Below are 20,319 nucleotides of genomic sequence, written 5' to 3' on the forward strand. Positions count from 1 at the left end.
TATATTAGAACATTAAAAAGTGCTAAATAAACACAAGTGCTGCGATATACACGCATCAGCTCCAAGAGCTGCTAGTGTATCAAATAAAATAATAAATAATAATAATAATAATATATATATATATATATATATATATATATATAGGACTAATTGATAGTTATTTTAATGTCAGTAGTAGATTTTTATAGCATGAAAGTGCATAAGAAATAAATTTTACATCACTTAATGTAATTTTTTACTTATACAAATGTTACTAGAGTTAAATATAGTTCCAAAAGCATTGATCTAATCTTCACTCCTCTTAAAATGGATTGTTTACAACATTGCCGATAGCAGTATACATTATGTACACTCTTTCAATGGAATTTCAACCTTTAATAAAACAAAGTGGCATTTCTTTTGTCTTGAAAAATTAAAAAAATTATGAGTTCATGAAACTTTTGAGACACCATGCAGTCCTACTCCCACTTAGCTGGTGTTTATGCTATAAATACTTAATTAATAAGACTTAATTTAAATCTATGTAAAAGCATTTTCATACATTGTAGATTATAGTAACTTATTACCTACTATAAGTTATTTTAGTTACATAACTAGAGACTGAGAACCCCACAGTCAAACTCATTGTTGTGTTTTGTTGGGCTACAACTGTATTTAAGAATACCACTGTATTTGAATAAACAAAAAATAAGATAGTTTTCCATTCTTGAAAATATTGATATAAGAGACTGTCCATTTTAGCCAATGTAGGAAATTGAGCATGTAAAAGTTTTCCACATTTCATAATAGAATACTCATAACACCTAGCGAGTACTTGAATTGAAGTAGACAGTAAAGATAAGAAGATAAATTTGATGCCATGCTTTCTAAATACCAACATACAGTGTGAACTCCATATAATATAACTCAATATAATGTTTCAGTCCCTACAATGTCAAGATTTTTTGGCTAAAGTTGCTTTACTTTCATATTGATGTCACTCTAATGAAAACTCTCAATGCCGGATTTAGAGGTCTGGAGGCCTCGGGCAATAAAGGAGTGGAGGCCCTCTGTCCCCAAATTATTTTCCAAATAAAATGGCAAATTTTCCGAAGTCTCTATTGTGGGGGCCTCTCTTTTGTGGAGGCCCCGGGGCTGTAGCCCCGATTGCCCTTCTCTAAATCCAGCCCTGAAAACTCTCTATTATGTTTACACTGAATTCCAAACAATAAAAACTAATATTTTTTATTCATATAGGTTTCTGTGAAGGAAATATCACTGAGGATAGAAAACTCTGGCTCTAGCTTATTTTACATATATTTTTATAGCAAAAATATAAAATCTACAATAAGTGTATTGAAGACTTTCTGATTAAGTTTGTCCAATCAAAGAAAACATTAAATAAAATATGTGCATATAAGCAAAGAATAAATTAAACAGAGGAGGATGTATAATGTATAGAGATGAACAGTTATAAAAAATGTGTAAATTTCCTTACCTATCAATCCATATGATAAAAACTTGTTTATGGCAGACAGAGCAAGGCTAGTCACAGGTCCTGTTGTCTCCTTGCTTCTAATAACTTCTAGAAACGGGCCAAGATACGTGGGAGGGTCCAGCAATCTTAGGTCATCAACTTGGTTCAGTATAGTTTTGAGATCTTGAAAGGTACGCATAAGGACGTCGTATTCCTCATTAGGGAAGGAATGCGAGCCCCAGCGAGTGCTCCGCCGCATAGCCGTGACCAGCATCGCCATCTCCCCCTGCACCACGAAGATTCCATTTCCAGGGAGCGACATTCTGCCTCTTACTTCAAGTACAGCTGAGAACTATCAACACTTAAAACTAGTAAACTACGTTGCTGCGCCCGATCGTCAGCTTAACTACATATTTGCACTGCACTGCTTGTACTGATACAACTCACTTGTGTAATTTTAGATCAAACAAACACTTATTAGCATTTATAATACACAATTTAGTGGAATATTTCAATTTGATTAACAAATTCCATCACGATCATGTTGACGTTTCATAAATTTAGTGCTACTACTGCCCGCTAGAGGTCGTGGCAAAGAATTTACGTTTTGAGACATAGATACAAGGGTTTTTTAGCCAATCGATAGTCAAATGATCGATTTCATTTGATTATTATTTGTCTATGAGTTAAAATGATTAAAGATAATATAATCAACTCATCTAGACATTTTATTTTTCTTAAAGTACTAATTTTTGTCTAAATTGAATATTTTTCATAATAAAATTGCACTAAATTATAGCCTAAAATCCAATGCGAGCACTTCACACAATAAGTTGACTTCTCCTTAACTAAACTTTTTTTTATAATTGTATTATGTTGGTAATATTGTTAAGATGTCTGACGGTCGTGGTTTACTTTTCTTTTGACAAAATTTAGAAAGATCGGAACTTAACTGGAGTTTCGACGCATTAAGTCTAATAACCTTTCTTCACATGTAACTGTAAGTGTTGAACGTTTGTATTAATATATATTTGGCATCAGTGCTGCTATAAATTAACTTTAGGGAAGATAGTGCGTTGTCACGCGTGCAATGGCTATCGACACAGATTTGTCATTTTTCTCTTTTTGTATCCATGCGGATATTCTATAAACGTATCTGGTTACGTGTTGCAGGCAGTCTTCTGACCTAGTTATGGGAAAAAACGATTAAGTGGAAAAAGAGACAAGGCGACCCAGGGGAGAACGGGGACGAATCGACGGAGTCGTGCGACGAAAATGTCAAGTCCGCATGTCCTCACGTCGCGAAAGCCGTCGACCTGACTCGGCTGAAGAAGGCACTGAAGATCGGAGGCTTCGAGAAGGAGTGCGCGGAGTGTTTGAAGAGTACGAAGACGGAAGTGTCTGACCCAGATTTTGTGGAGGACCTTTCTCTGTGGATGTGTTTAAGATGTGGCTCGCAGCTCTGTGGCCGCGCTCGTAACCAGCACGCTTTGAACCACTTCAACCGCCCGCACTCGGATTCTCACGCGCTAACTGCCAATACCACGACTTGGGCAATCTACTGTTACAACTGCAATGACGAGGTTACAGCCACTAGCTCGAAAAAGCTACATGAATGTATTGAGTATCTTAAAAAGCAAGCTTTATCTGGTGGCAGTATGAAATCCTTGCCACCAATAGAACTGCCACCGCCAGAGACAATAATAAAAACTGATTATACTTTCAAAGGCAAAGACAAAGCCATGGGTTTTACACAGCGAGTAAGAGGTCTCTCTAACTTAGGAAATACCTGTTTCTTCAACTCAGTCATGCAGTGTTTAGTTCAAACACCTTACCTGCTCCCAGTCTTACAAGAGATGTCGGCAACCGGGGAACAGTTCACGTTGCCGGGGGGCAAGTTGAACATGAAGGTGGATGGCGAGGAGAAGGAGATGGAGCTGCCCCCGATCACAGGACAGTTGTCAGAATGGGGACCATTGACTAGGACATTGGCGGAGACTTTGTCAGACTTGCAATCAGGTATGAAATTATTTTCATTTTTGATTATTGTAGGCTTATTTCTTATAAAAAGAATATGTGTATTCTAATAGAATATTAATCCAATAAAAATTTATCACCATAGGTGCTAATGAGAATTGAACAAAGAATTAGTATAGGATTTAAATTTTCTTAGATTTAAATCCTATACTAATTCTTGACCATGCCATCTTATACAAACAGACATCGCACTTGAGGGGGGCATTTTGCGGGCATGTCAGTTAGTAATGTTTGCAAATAAGTCAATGTTCATAAAATAAGTCAAAGTTGATAATATGCAACAGAAATGACTAAACAACTAACATACTGAATATAAAAACAAAAAAAAATCAATATTTGAACATCACATCCTTCAGTTTAAAGGTCATTAACACACATGATTTCTAATTCAACAGTTCATGGCAACTCTGCTTGTAATACGATACTCATTATAATTAGCTGACTAATGACCCAGTTTGCGTTGCTTTGTCTTAAACACGTCTTATACAGGGTGATTCATGAGACGTGAGCTGGACTAAGACTACACAATCAGTAAATGATAATGAATCGTTCACCATCATATTTAAGTAAAACAATCACGCTTTTTATCTGTTATTTAACTTTTTCTTAAGGACAAATTTGATTATCTACAATCATGGACACCCTACAACAATTAATTAACAAAGATAAAACCTCTTTAACCGTTATGACAGCACTTTGATTATGAAGAAAATAAAATGTCACACTTGAGTGAGATACGATTTTATAAAAGTAACCACACTCCGATGACATTCAATTTGTCACTTATTATGGATAAAACAAAGAGGGTGACCATAAATATCGTAAATAAAATAAAACTCTTTTTTTTAACAGTAAAAATTAAATTAACGTTAATCTCACAAATACTGGTACGAAACAGTTGCTGATAATTTACCGAATATGCGGGCTTGATCCTGCTCACGTCTCCTGAATCATCCTGTATACGCACATGTCTATTGCGTGTCATAGATGTACACAATATGCATTGATAACAGTATCTGTCTTGGTGCTTCTTCTGTTCTGGAATCAAGCCATCTTACTAATATTATAAAATATGAAAAGTTATGTTTAGATGTTATTTCCTCATACTGAATTCAGCTTTTAATTTTAGTAATAGAAAGGCAACAAATACTTTATTAGAAAAGGATATAGGATACAATCAATGTAGGTACAAATTTGAGTCTTTTGTTCGTTTTTAAGAGGCTGAATGTTTTAAAAACATTTTTTTTTTTTTTAATAAAGGGTCAAATACTTTGTTGAGTATATTTTAAGCGCAACCAAAATGATTGAGCCTCCAAATAAAGATTCCATGACTCAGTAATTTTATAGGTTTTATCTAAATAACAGTAAAGAAAATTGGTGTTATTGTATGTTTTGTGTATATTACATATCAATTTTACGTGAAGTCAATAAGTCAATTGTATTTTTTTTTTTTTTGTTAATTAATACCTTACTCTTAGAATTAGGTTGACCAAATGAAACCCTACAATTCAAGCCTCATTGCTACCTCATGCCTAAATATTAGCGTTAGAAGAAAATACAAAAAGATAATGCTATATGCCTGATAAAGGCATAGGACTTCATATAAACCACATGCTTTGTCATACACAACAAGCCCATATAGCAATGACATTAATGTCCCAAGGTGATAATGCTATACATATAGGCATCACATTGACCTTAATGATAAAAGAATTGCGTTATTTTGCAGATAACAACACACTCTAACTTTTTGTGTTACTAATTACTAATTGTTATGCTTATGAGAGATAACTCAGATAAGAGCACTGAAATTACAGTGGCACTAGAATGCGTATGTTATTAGACACCTATATAAATAAATACATTTGTTGTTTCTTTTGCGGTAATTTTTGCGATTTGCACCCGGGTCATCAACCATCGCGTTGTGGCGTTAGACTGCACGATTGGCTCAATTTCGTGTGCTTGACACACTGTACTGGCCCCATTCTTAATCCGTAAGGCCCGTCCTTAGATATACCTATGTCAATGTTATCAAGATTAATTTAACCACCTTATCTGTTCGTAGTAAATACACAATAACACGATTTACCTGAACTAAAGGACCTGTATGTTATGAGCAAGAATCATCGTTTAAGAGGCCACAGCTTAAAGATTACTCGCGTTCCCTGGACAAGCAATCCTAGAAAGCACTTCCTATCGAACCGCGTCGTGCGTAATAAATGCTCCTTCAGTGAATAGTTTTAAAAACAGACTTGACAAACATTTAAAATTACCAAAATGAACATTAATCGTACAAAAAAAACAAGTGCAGTGATATATACGCATCAGCTTTCAGCTGCTAGTGTATTAAACAATATAATAATAATAAGCCTGACATCGTGCTGATAGACCGATCGCAGCGCCGGGCCGTGCTCGTCGGTGTCACCATCCCCCATGATGAGAATCTCGTGAAAGCCGAGAAGGACAAATCCAGCTAGTACCTAGACTTGGCTCACGAGATAACCGCCATGTGGGATGTTGACTCGACGATCATTGTTCCGATAGTCGTGTCAGCGAACGGTCTCATAGCGAAGAGTCTCGACCAACACCTAGGGAGACTCTCGCTAGGTGGCTGGATCAAGGGTCAGATGCAGAAGGCAGTAATTTTGGACACGGCGCGTATAGTACGTCGGTTCCTCTCTCTGCGGCCCTGACCACCGGCAGCTTGGGCCTTGCCCCGCTGCTGGCGGCACCCTAGGTTAGGTTTTTTATAATATGTTTATATCTTTTGGATTGTTTTTTAAGTGTTTTTATATTTTACTTTTATATACATATTGTAAAAATCTTAGCCTAAGAGAAAAAAGATAAATAAAGGAAATAATAATAACACTTTTCATCAACGTAAAATGAAAACAAGTGTAAGTCTGTTTCACAAAGTTTGCTTATCACTGATGGCGAACGAAGATCTGTACCAATCATAATACTAGGCAGTTTAAAGATACTGTCAGAGGTTGATATGGTTCTGTTATTTATTGTTGACTACACGTACAACAAGCAGCATACATTTTTATATGCCAGGATGCTAAGCTAATAGTTTTGCTCACTCTACAAGGGTCAAAATTATTTTCTTTGTCTTGTTTCTGATCACTTTGTCACACTTGTATGTATGTCTTTCTAGCTGTAGATTATATTTTACATGCGAAAAAAAATAAAAACTATTTATCTCATACAAAAAGAGCTCCACTCTTTCAAGACACAAAAAACGACACCGAAAAGATTTTTGTTTTCAAAATAATCAGTAGATTTTTAGAACTGAACATTGTGCGTCTGATTTAGGGCAGTGTATTTACTTTTTCCTATTGTTTCTATGAAACAAATCTCTTCTTCTTTTCGTTTCTAGGAAAAAGTAATAATAGGAAATAGAAACAATAGGAAAAAACTGGAAAGAAATGGCAATAGATAGACAAAAATGGAAGAAAATGCTGGACAAATACCTAAATATAATAGAAAAAGGCGATTCGGAAGAGGCCGGCAAAAGACCTTACGAACATGTTCATAGGAATTGTTAATATAATAAGGAATTGTTAAATAGACTGCCAACAGTTCGTATAATAAAGGCTTTAATAATAATAATAATTTACTTTTTAAAACTGTTCAAGTAACGGATACTTGAATATGCATAAAAATTGCAGAAAATGTATTACATCTTCAGATGAATTCCATTTTTTCTACTTATCTTTTTCTAAAAATCAGAATAGCTGTATCAATTAAGCAAAAAATGTGGGTCATTTTTTCTTCAGAAAATTGAGATCCGATGCGTGACGTTAATACATACAAACAGAAGTCCATAGAAAAATTTGGAACTTAGGACATTTTTTGTCTAAGTATAAAGTGCTAACGGTTATAGGGGTCCACACTGAGCGAGCATACGCGCGAGGCAATCTCCTCGCGTACAAAACGGCCAGTGTAGACGTTCCTCGGCCGCGTTTTCCTCGCCCGAGCGCACCGACTCGGCCGAGGCACGTCTACACTGGCCGTTTTGTGCGCGAGGAGATTGCCTCGCGCTTATGCTCGCTCTGTGCGGACCCACCTAATGACTAAAAACCCCTAAAAAAAGTATGACACTACTATACAATATTCTTTATTGTTCATCGAAATACACATGGAAATAATAATATTACAATAACAATTATTTTTATTTCAGGAGAAGGTGGCGTGTACACCCCTCGCAAACTGCTCTCAGCGTTGGTGAACAAACTGCCTCAGTTCGGAGGTGGCGACCAGCATGACGCCCATGAGCTTCTGAGACATCTTCTAGAGGCTGTCAGGTAAGTTCTACAAGTTACTGAAGAAAGTATTTGGGACCGCGGCCGAGACTTTAATAGGCTGCGGACGCGCGCGGCGAGCGAGCCGCCGCCGTCCAAAACGGATTCATTCAAGTCTATACATTGTGCGTGCGCAGAAATGAAATGCGCACTGATGCGTAACTTCAGCCACCCAGCTTATGATTGGGCGTCTCTATCGTCATCAATTCATATTATTACATACTAATAGAATTTAACATTTATTACCACCTAATTGCAGCATACGCGCATATTGCAGCTTTAGAATCCAATTGTGGAGCTCTATTCTATTACTTAAAATAATAAACAAAAGATATAATCTTGAATACTTAGTCAGGTCATAAGTTCTGTCGCTAAGGTTTTGACTGATAAAATTTAATACAAAGCTATAAATTTCCTCGCGCGGCAAACGCCCGGACTCACACGAGACAATTTGCTTGGCAAGATGGCGTCACTCAGTCAGCTGTTCAAAATGGCGCCGCACGTAATAACTGCAGTGGCTTGCGTTTCTTTTGTTTTGTTATTTAAAGTAAATCAAAAGAAAATGAGGAAGCAAAGAAGGACCCGACAATTTGGGACACTTGTTATTATTAATTTTTTCCCACGTTGTTATGTTTTGACAACTTAACGTAAGTGCGAACAAAATAATTACGCGCACCATAAACAAACACAGTGTAGACACACTGGCGCGTGACAAACGTGAAGGCGCCTTTGATTATGCAGAAAAGCCCACACCGAGCGGCTCGGGCGAGGAAAACTTCTCGCGCGTATGCTCGCTCTGTATGGACCCGCGTAATTATAAGGGATCTCTTAGATCTGTACCAATAATTTATTTATCAATAAAAACCTTTGTGATAGAACAGAGCTTATGACCTGACTAAGTAGTTAAGTACTCATATGATTATGACGACATAAGCATGGCTCTGTGTGTTGTCGCGTATTTGCCGAAACACTGCACCTTTGAAAAACTCACTAATTGCAAAAAAAAAAAATCTATTAACGATTTAATGTGTTCAGTAATAATTTAATTGTCTATTTATAGTTTACTAAAATCCGCTGTAATAGGTACCAGGCATTTTAGACCCAGCAGTAATACATATACGCATCTAGACATTTTTTTTAATGTTTATTTATTAAAGAAATTATTAATTTATCACACTGTTAATTTTTTAAAGTTCAAAATAAGTAATACTTAGATCTTCAAAAAAAAAATGATTGTATGTAAAGTCGGTTTACGGAAGATAAATTTGCGTGATAACGTCATAAGAAAACATTGATGAAAAATTGCATACTTTTATTTATGAATTGAATTATTATCACTGAATTATTTTGTATAATACAAAGAAGGAGTTACCATGGAGATCTGTCCACAACGTGGCCGTAACGTTACCATGGGGATCTATCCACAACGTGACACTTTTCCGTACATGCTACCGATGTTCATCAATTTATAAGTCAAAAAAATAGGTAAACAAAAATCAACTTTGTTTTATGAATAGTATGGTTCACTATGGCTATGAATTTGTGTATTGTACCAATTTCCAGATCGGAGGACCTAAGACGCTATCAGTCCGTGATTCTTAACAGCCTGGGGATGAATTCCAAAGTTGACCCATCCAAGGTGGACGGCGAGGTCAAGCAGAAGGTCAAGTTCTATGGCCAGCAGGCTTCTGACACCATGCTGAGGCCGGAACAGGTTAGTGAACATGTTGATTTGTTATATTGGTTGCTACAAAATTTACTCGAACTAGAAATTAAATTGAGAATACAATTACTATTCGTACCTACTTCTTCTGAAATAAGATTTGCCAGGTTATTAGAACAGGTTAGATGTTTTTGGTTAGTCTATAATATATGTGTAAGTATGTCGCTATATTTTTATTTTTCTATGTCACAGCCATTTTTTTCCGAAACTATAAGAACTATACTGTTGAAATTTGGTAAGTAGATGTATTCTGTGAATAATAGGGGGTCACTATCAAATTGACCTTATCGTTAAACAACCATTTCAGCTAGATGACATAAAATTTAAATACACAGTCAGCATATAGTCAATTCGGCTGCGACGACATGAAAGTAGAACACTCAGTCAGCAAAAACACAGTTTAGCTGGATGGCTAAGAATTAGAATGAATAAGTAGCCAAACGTCTGAAAATATACATACTGGATACATGTTGGATTAATGTCAGCGAGTCTGCGGGATGCCTAACTGAATCAGGCTTGGCATCTCCAAAGAAAGTACTCTGTTGTTTTTCCTATTACCTGTTAAAGAAACATGAGGTTTTTTTTCTGACTAGTTCCATTGAAATCTATCACTCTCAATTCTATCTTTATAGCTTTATTTTGATGAGAATTTATATTTAATTTATATTTTTTATGCAAATAAATTTTGGACGTTACGCAGGTGTTCCGCGGCTTCCTCGTGTCGACGCTGGAGTGCCAGGAGTGCTTCCACCAGTCGGACCGCGCGGAGTACTTCCTGGACCTGTCGCTGCCCGTGGCCGCCAGCCGCCCGCAGCCGCCCGCCGTCGTGCGCAGGAAAACCCCCAACGGTAGGTCACACGATACTCGGGCGGGGCAGCCGGGCAGGGTCGTCATGTGAGGCTCTTGATGCTTCCAGACAGTTCAGCAATGACAAATGCCCGTCTCACTCATTATAGAACATGTTTGAAGTGCAACGTGGTCGCTGATCGGCCTCTAACTTCATAAGGGTTAAACGCTGCAGTTTCTTTAATTTGCTGTATCTGGCTTTTTAAGGTATGTGTAGAATGTGTAGATCTTACCCAATGAACTCCCAATGATCGCCAAGCCACGGACACAAATATGACTAGGTACAGCAGCACAATTTGAAATTAATGAACATTGTAATATCCGTAGATATAATTTTCTGACAAGGGGCCACTAAAATACTGGTCCGAGTGGCGGTTTTTGTTTAACCCCTATTGTTTTTGTTACCTTTGAAGCATGGGCTTAATTTGCAAAAAAAAAAATTGAAATACATGTGACATATTTTTAGTTTGTATTTCACAGCTGTATTAATACAAAATAGTGCCCCAAGTTCTTTAACCATTTCACCGCCACTGACATGATATAAAGTCAGTATATATCGTGCCCCACACGCCACGACTTCATATCCAGTCGTGGTTTTGGTCAGGTTTGTATACTTACGTGCAATTTTTGACGTGGTGTTGATGACACTTTATTACTTCATTGACGCGGCGTCGAAAAGGTTAAAAAAATACATATCAAGGTGCAGATGTGGCTTGCAAGCAAAACTAGTCCCTATGTGTACTAACCTTACCAGCTTGCCCCCGCATTCGTGTGTACTGACTAAACCCCATATTTTCAGAGGAGATGTACAATCAGTACAACACGCAGGAGGAGAATAAGCCGTCAAAGCACCAGCTCAAAAAGGAACGTATCGCGGCGAGGAAAGCGGCGCGCAAGAACAAAGGTGCATAGCATGGCTTACGACGCTTACCATATTGCTGATTCTCATATATTACTGCTATAGTTAGTTATTTATAACTAAAGTTGCAACACGACTTTTGGATACTTTTATGTTATTCTACTCAGAATCACGAGGTTATTCGATCCTACTCATAATAGGAGAAAGAAATGTCCCTAAATTACTAAACGTTTTTTGATCCACTTATTCGTGTTTCGCCGTTAAACGTACGTAAGTTTGGCGAACCTGTCATACAAACTCTATGACAAATTGTAAAAAAACACAAAAAATATCTTGGGACACTTTTCTCCTATTAGGATCGCAAAGCTCGTGATTTTTAGCAGAACTAACATAAAAATTCAATAACAAAAAAATTGTGTATTCCACTTTCAATTAGATGGGTCATTATTCATTATTTGTATTTAGATATATAGGCTCATCAACATACTGTCCTGTAAACCAACTTTCTTTCTCTGTTCTGTAGCTATAATTGTATCATTTATTTTACCTGCGTCGGTAATTAGACGTAACTTTCACTTTTTACTTGACTGTTTTTAATACTACTGCAGTATACTTATTTGTCTCTTTTATATATTTACTGTCTAATTAACCCGTATATTATACATTTACTTTGTGTACTACTCAAGCTAAAACATTACAATATTTCTGACCAATCTCTTTACTTCCAGGTAATTCCACGTCAAAGGATGATATAACTACCGAGGTGAACGCTAAAAAAGAAGATGGCAAGTCTTCATCCGAACAATCAGACGCCGACGTAGAAGATAACCTAGAGGATGCCCCGAGGCGAGCGGACACTCACAGCACTTCCGTCGGAACCCAGGCCATCGCCCACACCGCTGCCAACTTCGCCCATTACCTCAATATGGAGTCCGGGTACAACTCGGAGAAAGTTATAAGCTCAGATTCAATCCGGACCAGTCCGGTGCATTTAGCTGAAAAAGAAACTCCAGAAGAGAATGGAAAAGAGTATGTTGACTCATCCACATCAACTATGGCTGTCCCGCTTGAATATAAGCCTCTCGCACCATTTGAGAACCTATCCAATCCGGACTCTGGAGTAGCAAGCCCTGAAGCCACTAAGCACAACTCCACAGAGACAGTTGACCATGTAGACTCTCCAACTGATAACAAGGAGCTGGGTAGTCCTAGTTCGCTCTCAAGCGAGATAAATTTGGAGCTGACAGAACCAAGTCCGGGAACGGAACCGGAAAGACCCGTATCCAGGATTGCATTCGCTCCAGAGTACACCAATAAAGTTGTATCTAGAGGGATCAGTGTAGCTGGCTCAAGGCAGCTGCTAGAGCAGAGTGGAGACAGCAGTTATGAGTCTCCTCCTGATGCGAAACCAGCAGAAACAGAATTGACGAATCACGTCGAAGTTACGAACAAACTTGATAAGCTCAAATTAGATATGGAAGAGAAGAGTCTAATAGTCCCCCCGGCGCCAGCTCTACCCGCCCCGTTGCCGCGGCCGACGCTCGGTGGCGCCGATGACAAAGGCCTCATGGATTTCCTGTCCTATTCCCGTAATTCGACCCGCCATGTGTGCGACGAGGACGAATGCAGCGTCGCCTCCTGCCTCAGCCAGTTCACAGCTTTGGAACTGCTCACTGGGAACAATAAAGTTGGATGCGACACTTGTACTAAGCGGGAAGGTCAGGAAGGAGGAAAAACAGTCTACACAAATGCTACTAAACGCTTCTTAGTGGCCAGTGCTCCGGCTATCCTCATACTTCATTTGAAGCGTTTCCAGCTTGGACCTCGCTGTATGTTTAGGAAAATGTCAAAGCACGTCGACTTTCCAGCTATCTTGGACTTAGCACCGTTCTGTGCTATGGACAAGCTTCGTAAGCAGCCCGGCATCAACCGGACACAAGAACAAGTTCTTTACTCTCTATACGGAGTCGTTGAACACTCCGGAGGCATGCACGGTGGGCATTACGTGGCATACGTAAAGGTTCGGGCGCCATTACGACGCGATCATCCTCGCTGGGGTTTCTTACCTAAAAGTGCTAATGTGCCTGCCGCTGAAGCCCCAGAGGCTCCAGAACCTGACTCAGAGTCCGAACTCTCCGGATACGAGTCCGGAGAAGGAGCACCAATGCCAGACTCTCCACCTGGCAAATGGTACTACGTCTCTGACAGCATGGTATCAGAGGTCAGCGAGGACAAAGTATTAAGAGCGCAGGCCTATCTACTCTTCTATGAGAGGATCCTATAAGCCTAATTTATCCGACAGCGTGCTGTATATAGCTTGTTAGCTTTTCCTTTTCCTAGTTAATGGTTACCACGGTGACCTGTGTTACTGTTTTGTTTATTGTATCCTTAGGACAGGTAACCATGCTCGCCCCAAAACGCTGTCCTATCGACGATATTTTGTATTTTTTATGGCTCTACGCCTCAATTATGTACACATTTATTATCGTATTAATAGACCAGTAACTGATATCATGCTTTAGTTATAAAGAGGAAAAGTAAGCTGCTTTCCTCTTTGATTTTGAGGTAGTTTCGACCGCTTATTTAAGTTTGAACTTATGTACATAATTTTACATACACACATGATTTCATTATTGTGTCACTAATTCAATGTTTAAACGGAAAACTTAAGTATTAATAATAATTAAATTTAGGCCCACAGGATCCACACAGGCAGAGCCGCTTCGCGAGGAAATAGCCCCGCGAAGCAGCTCTGTCGATGGAGACGTGCCTCGCCCGAAGCAATCTGGCCGAGGCATTTCCTCGCGAGGCGGCTCGTTCTGTGTGGATCCGCCTATAGAACTCGACAGTAGACGAAGCATCTGCCGGGATCTCTTTGGCCCTTCAAATCGAAGTTTTTAGGACATCAGCTCACTCCTCTTTACACATTCACTGCTAAGCTTCGTTCATAGCCAATGACATGGGTTTCTCGGTATGTAGCGAAATGCTTGGTAGAGGCAAAACGACAGTCATAGCGCTGAATGGGTTAAAACTTGTGTGGTATCTGTGCGTTTTATTTATACGACTCTTTACATATGTGCAAGTTGCGGAAAGTTTCAAAAAAGTTAAAGTTCCCAAAAATTTCGTAGGAATATAAAGAAAATTTCGTTTTGGAAACGGAATGTCCATACCAACATAAGTTTCCGAAATTGGAAATTTCGCAATGACGACCGACCGGTCTGGCCTAGTGTCCCGGGTTCAAATCCCGGTAAGGGCATTTATTTGTGTGATGAACACAGATATTTGTACCCGAGTCATTGATTTTTTATATGTATATAAGTATGTATTTATCTATATGCGTGTATATCGTCGCCTAGGACCCATAGTAGGTACAAGCTTTGCTTAATTTGGGGCTAGGTCGATCTGTGTAAGATTGTCCCTAAATATTTATTTATTTAAAATTTTGGTACTTTCCGACAGTACATCATTTCGAATCTTAGTCATTGCAGATGAAAACACGTCGATGTATAAACTAAGGAATTGATTACAATGAATTAAGGTACTGATTGGTGCATTGATGTACTGCGATATATAGTTACTCGCATAACGTCGCACGAATTTAGCCTAGTTACGCTCATTTTAAAATGATATTTTGAAATAACTGGAAATTTTACATGAACATTCAAGTAACATATATGTGTGGTAATAGTATTCGTTGCTAGAATTGTAATATAAATAAATTTGAGAAGAAATTCTACATACATACAAAACTTTGCTCGCTCTAATTTCTCTGTATAACAATGCTTAGCACCGAACTAGTACAGTCACGGACTTTAATTGTTGAGCCGTTTAGGGTTTACTTTACATTTGACATTTCATACCGTTAGTATTGACAACCGAAATAGCTTGAACTTCGAGCAACACCGGCTTCCGACACGTCGGAAGGGAGGAGCCCAAGCGATATCTTACCGTACAAATCGTTCTGCCATTTTGTGCGGGGGGAAACGTGCACACAGTCGCACTACTCACTCACTAAATACAAAATACAATCTGTAATAACGAGACAAATACATCGAAAATGACAAACCTCAAAGACAAATCTTGCACACCTGCAGCTGTGGCATGGTTCCATTTTTATCACTTGTCACTATGCCCGTCACTTTCGCGCTTACATATTTGTTAGAACGTGACAGGTCAGGTGACAAATGAGAAAGAACCGACCATCTTAGCCCTACTGGATCTCTTTTTGTGTACGGACGAGTCACAACATGCACCGCCATAGGTACAGTTACCTATGCTTCGGCCGAGGGGAAATAGTACGAATGCCGTCTCCCTTCCCGGAGTTGCTCGAAGAGCTTGAACCCTAAGTGGATCAACAATTTAAGTCTGTGACCGTACCAGACATATGTACGTTACGTAAATGTTCACGCCAAGTTCCATGTAATGTAAGCATGCCATTTTAAAATAAGAGCGTAACTTCGTTGTCGATTGTATGAGTTCGGCGGGTTCGTGTGACACATAAGACGTAATATTAAGTCGTCTTTCATTTTAAAAGTTATTTTACTCTTGACGTTACATGGCGGTTCTCACTAAGTTTTAAATGTTACGAGACGTTCGTTTTTTTAAAGTATTTATTCTTTTCTGTATTTATGTTTGTAATTTGTTGTTTTGTGGCCCTGTTACCTTTAGAGCGAAGTGAGACTACAGGGTGATTAGGCAGACGTGAACAGAATATCACACGATCAGGAATTGTAAGGGATTCATAGTAAAGTTGTTACAATGGTTCTATATTATATATTGGTTATTATTTAACCGCCACCACTAATAGTAAACTAAATTAGTCTTGATTAAGGTTCATTTTAAACTGAACCTCTCGTCGCCTATGGCCGACGGCGGCAGTCAAAATGATAATGAAAATACAATTTCATCACGCTATTGTAACCGACTTTGTTCCATAAGATTCATAACCATATTTTTTTAAGTTAAAAACTGTTCTGTTCACGCCTCTTAGACTCAGGGATACACTGGGCGACAAATGTTCCTCGACCTGTCGCAAACGACGTTAGTAGTGGCGCGACGTTAACTAACTTCATTCAACTTACCTGGCAACATCACGCGACACGTGTCGCGAACTTATACGACTTTTCCTGACGTCGCGGGACATGTCCCCTAGTGTCCCTTTTACCACCCTGTATAGACAGGTATAGGGTGCACCCTATATTCTCCATAGTCTTCCACTGAAGTGTCAAGCCTTTATAAATCTGGTACAATATCGGTAAATGCCATTCGTAGTAATGAAATTAGCATAGTTATTTATTGTAATGTGATGTCGAATAGCCGGATCCACGTAGAAAAAGCCGCCTCGCGAGGAAATTGCCGCGCGAAGCAGCTCGGTCGGTGGTCTACACAGACCGAGCTGCTTCGCGCGGCAAATTCCTCACGAGGCGGCCCGTTCTGTGTGGACCTGCCTTATAACATTTTACTGCTAAGTCAATCTCATTTAAAGCTGACAAAATATCGGTATCGTTAGAGTCGGGCCAAGATAACTTGGCAGCGATTTGATAGTCAGTGCAAATGTCAAATGTCAAACTTCTATTCAAATTTCATTTCATTCTTTATGGTAAGCGACAATGTGGTAACTTTTACTTGGAAATGTCACAAATTATGACGTTTACTTAACACTTGCACAGTCTAGGCTATCAAAATCACTGCAGACTTATCTTGGTCTGACTAGAAATTTTCAAACAAGAAGAAACGTGATCTGAGACGATGTTTTAAATTATACAGCGTGTATTTTTAATAAGACCACATAATCAAACGGTAGTTAGTTTAGGCTGTAATGAACACACTCATAGGTTTTATAAAAAATGGATGGATGGATGGATGGATGGATTTTTATTTTTCCATATAAAATAATTCAGCAAGCAATGTATTACTACATTGTTTTAACTTAAAACGTCGCACTTAATGACGCGACGTCACAATCACAAATGACCATGATGTACGAAATACACTGCCGCTCGAAAAAAAATCAAAAATTAATTGGGAGAATCAACTTTTTAGCGTCACTCGTTGCCATGGTTACGATTAGTTGTCCAGGGGACAAAAGTTCATTGAAATACTGATTTTATGGCCCTACTAAGCATGTTAATAGAACGGCATACAACGTCTCTTCAAACAAACTGTGCCACTGTTGTCCCTTGGACAACGGGACAGGATAACAAAACAAAAAAAGTTGATTCACCCAATTATGCTCTGGTGGTTAAGACTAAATTAAAAAAAAATCATTCAGAATTGTTTTATAGCACTAAAACCTAGGTCTAGTTTAAGTTTGTGGTTATATCAAAAATACACACTGTATAGAGATGACACCTGTCACCGTACCTTTCGTGTTTGAAAAATACTACAAATTAACTCCTAATTCAGGACTAACAGGATTTTATGTGAAGTGTTATAATTTTGTATAATTTCTCTATTAGTATTCCAATAAGCGTGAAGTCTTTTTAAAGAAGCTTGCTATAATTATGTCTTCACCATTTTGCAGGGTACAGTCGCCATCAGATATATCGGATCGGCCAAGTTGCTCACAAATATCTGAACACGCCTCTATTGTCAAGACGCTAGAGTGCGTGTTCAGATAATTTTGAGCAGCTCGGCCGCTCCGATATATCTGATGGCGACTGTACAATCCGTAACATATATTTGTGCAAGGTGCTCAAAAATATCTGAGCATACACCTTTAACATACCTTACCCTACATAACATACCTTTAACGACAATAGTCGTGTTCAGATATTTATGAATGTTCATCAAAACATTGTCTATCTAGATCTCTCGCAAAATTTCAGACTGACATTATAGTTAGATTCTAGACCTAGTCGATTGGATAAGCCTAGAATTTTGGAATCTAAAATAAATACATTATTTTAGAATCTAAAGAAATGTCCCGACTGTAACTAGAGACATTTGTTTTACCATTATAAATATTATAATGTACATTTTCAGTAATATAGTGACTTGCATTACGAAAAAATAGTCAAATTACCAATTTTAATGCTTGATTTAACATAGCGCGATGTAGGTACATGACAAGTTCGTTAAAAACATTAAGTAGATGGCGCTGCAAGCTCGGTTCTCCATACAAACGTAGTTACGCTCTCATTTCAAAACGACTAGCTAGATTGCTCTGAAACTTTGTACTTACAATAGAAGGTATATCTATGCCTGTAATTAGTTAATGTAGTTTCAGATACCGTAGTTAAATTACAGCGAATTTAAGTTTTTCATGCAAAACTTGTTGCTGTATTTCGTTTGTTTTATAAGGTGGAGTAATATAAACTAATTTCAGCCCTAGATATAACTCATATCATTATATGTGCAGTTTCATTACAATCCAACACATAGTTTTAAAATGAGAACGAAACCCCGTTTTTATGGGAAGTAGACACTAAAACTACACCAAATTATGTCTATATTTGACCTATACTCTGTATCTTTAGGTATTTAAATAAAAGTAAACAAAATCTACCCTCAAATGGTTTCTTAAGCCAGTTGAGGGTAGGTGGAAACATTACATGATCAAATAATGCAGGTTAAAGTCAGGTCGTTCAGTGACAGATCCAGGCAGTTATTTGTTGGTTAACCAATAAATGTTATAACTACCCGAAAATGTTTGTTTACTTTTATTTAGGTACCTAAAGACACAGAGTATAGATAATTGCGATCTAGGCATCTAATGCAAAAGTGAATATTCTACTACGATAACTAGTGTGCTATAACTATAAGCCTATAATCATGCTGATTATACCGATGGTCACTTTATTATTGAAAAAGTTTCCTCTAACACATAACCCTCCTTTTTGGGGCAGCCGGGTAAGTTTAGCCCACTTTGAAATATGCATTTGCCAGGTTTCCTGCGAAGTTAGTCGTCTACGTTGATTTATATATTATTTGATAAATTTTGTATATTGAACTCCAAACATATTATTGCGTTAACTGGTGTATTAAAATAAAATATGATTTTAAAACGTCGAGGTTGTTTTATTTGTCGAAAAGGTCAAGGAGAAACGCTTAAGAGCAATTCCTAGCTGAGCAACTTTTCAAATCTCGAATTTTTGAAGCTATGTTTCTGTCGCGCTGCGGTGGGCGGGAGCCGGAGCTATCTAAGTGTGAGTGCGCGCACACAGACGCGAGACTCGTGCGCTCGCTCATTGCGCGCCGTTCCGTCGACATCGCCCGCGAGCCAGACGGAATTTATTCTGCGCTGCCCGACGCAAGTTGTTTTTGTTGTTACCACGTAATATTGTTTTTCATTTTTATATTATACTGTATCTATTACACCCTAATACCAAACACCCTATCACCTGTACTAAATGTATTTTACACCTATGATGACAAAATAATAAATGATTGATTGATATTAATTTCCATATAGGTAAAAACTGCAAAAAAGAATGATGTCTCAGCTTCGGTTGTCGTTGTACAGTCAAGTGCAAAAATATGTATCGAAAGAATCGTCTCATAAATATGGTACTACGCTCTTATTACACTGGAATAAGATGCTATGGGACATATTTTTGAGTAAGATGTGTACACCCATATTTTTACACTTGACTGTACCTATCCGTATCAGTAAGTTGGGAGTGATCATGGTGTGTTGTGAAATTTTGTAAGTAGGTATAAATATACCTATGGTTAAACTACAATCTATTTAACTTGTAGTACGATGGGGCTAAACTTGGGCCGCCTTATTGAAGAACGTATCGCAATGACAATCTGGGTAAAGTATGTTGGGATAATGCCGGACAATTTTGGGACTAATTGAGAGAACTCGTGAAAAAATATTTTTTCGAGATCTCAACACGTGACAGATTCTTGAAGTACGTAGCGAATCGTTAAATAATAACCGTAGATTCGGCCTGAATTTTGGTAATCTTCAATATAGAACGGTTTTAGTTTTGTACCTGTGTAAAGATGAGACATACTTTTTTTAGGGTAACGAGTGTTTTGCCATCAAGGGAGAGCATTGGATGGTGAAAAAAAGTTGCTTCTAATGGAAAGAGAATAAGGTATCACAAAGAAATAGGTCCGGTGTCTACCCTTTTGTATCCGATCT

At 38.1% G+C, this 20,319-nt stretch overlaps 2 protein-coding genes across 2 annotated transcripts in view; one reads left to right on the forward strand and one right to left on the reverse strand.

The window, feature by feature from the left end:
• Positions 1-2,031, reverse strand: part of LOC133526427 (Golgi-specific brefeldin A-resistance guanine nucleotide exchange factor 1) — a 56,226-nt gene extending 54,195 nt beyond the window's left edge. The window contains exon 1 of the mRNA XM_061863057.1: positions 1,478-2,031. Coding sequence (XP_061719041.1) covers positions 1,478-1,778 — 301 coding nt within the window. The 5' untranslated portion in view covers positions 1,779-2,031. The remainder of the gene's footprint in view (positions 1-1,477) is intronic.
• A 298-nt stretch (positions 2,032-2,329) lies between these two features.
• On the forward strand, positions 2,330-19,234 carry LOC133526638 (ubiquitin carboxyl-terminal hydrolase 16/45). The gene is made up of 7 exons (XM_061863330.1): positions 2,330-2,335; positions 2,647-3,475; positions 7,677-7,800; positions 9,361-9,511; positions 10,221-10,368; positions 11,166-11,270; positions 11,954-19,234. Exons 1-7 carry the CDS (start codon positions 2,330-2,332, stop codon positions 13,507-13,509), a joined length of 2,919 nt encoding a protein of 972 aa, XP_061719314.1. The 3' UTR covers positions 13,510-19,234.
• Positions 19,235-20,319: the final 1,085 nt, after the last annotated feature.

This window comes from Cydia pomonella, chromosome 16 (genome assembly GCF_033807575.1).
Source record: "Cydia pomonella isolate Wapato2018A chromosome 16, ilCydPomo1, whole genome shotgun sequence".
In the NCBI taxonomy this organism is placed as follows: Eukaryota; Metazoa; Arthropoda; class Insecta; order Lepidoptera; family Tortricidae; genus Cydia; species Cydia pomonella.

Coding starts and splice junctions, on each gene's coding strand:
- LOC133526638 (XM_061863330.1), top strand. Junction 10,369..11,165: donor GCGCAGGAAAACCCCCAACG/GTAGGTCACACG, acceptor CCATATTTTCAG/AGGAGATGTACAATCAGTAC. Junction 11,271..11,953: donor AGCGGCGCGCAAGAACAAAG/GTGCATAGCATG, acceptor CTTTACTTCCAG/GTAATTCCACGTCAAAGGAT.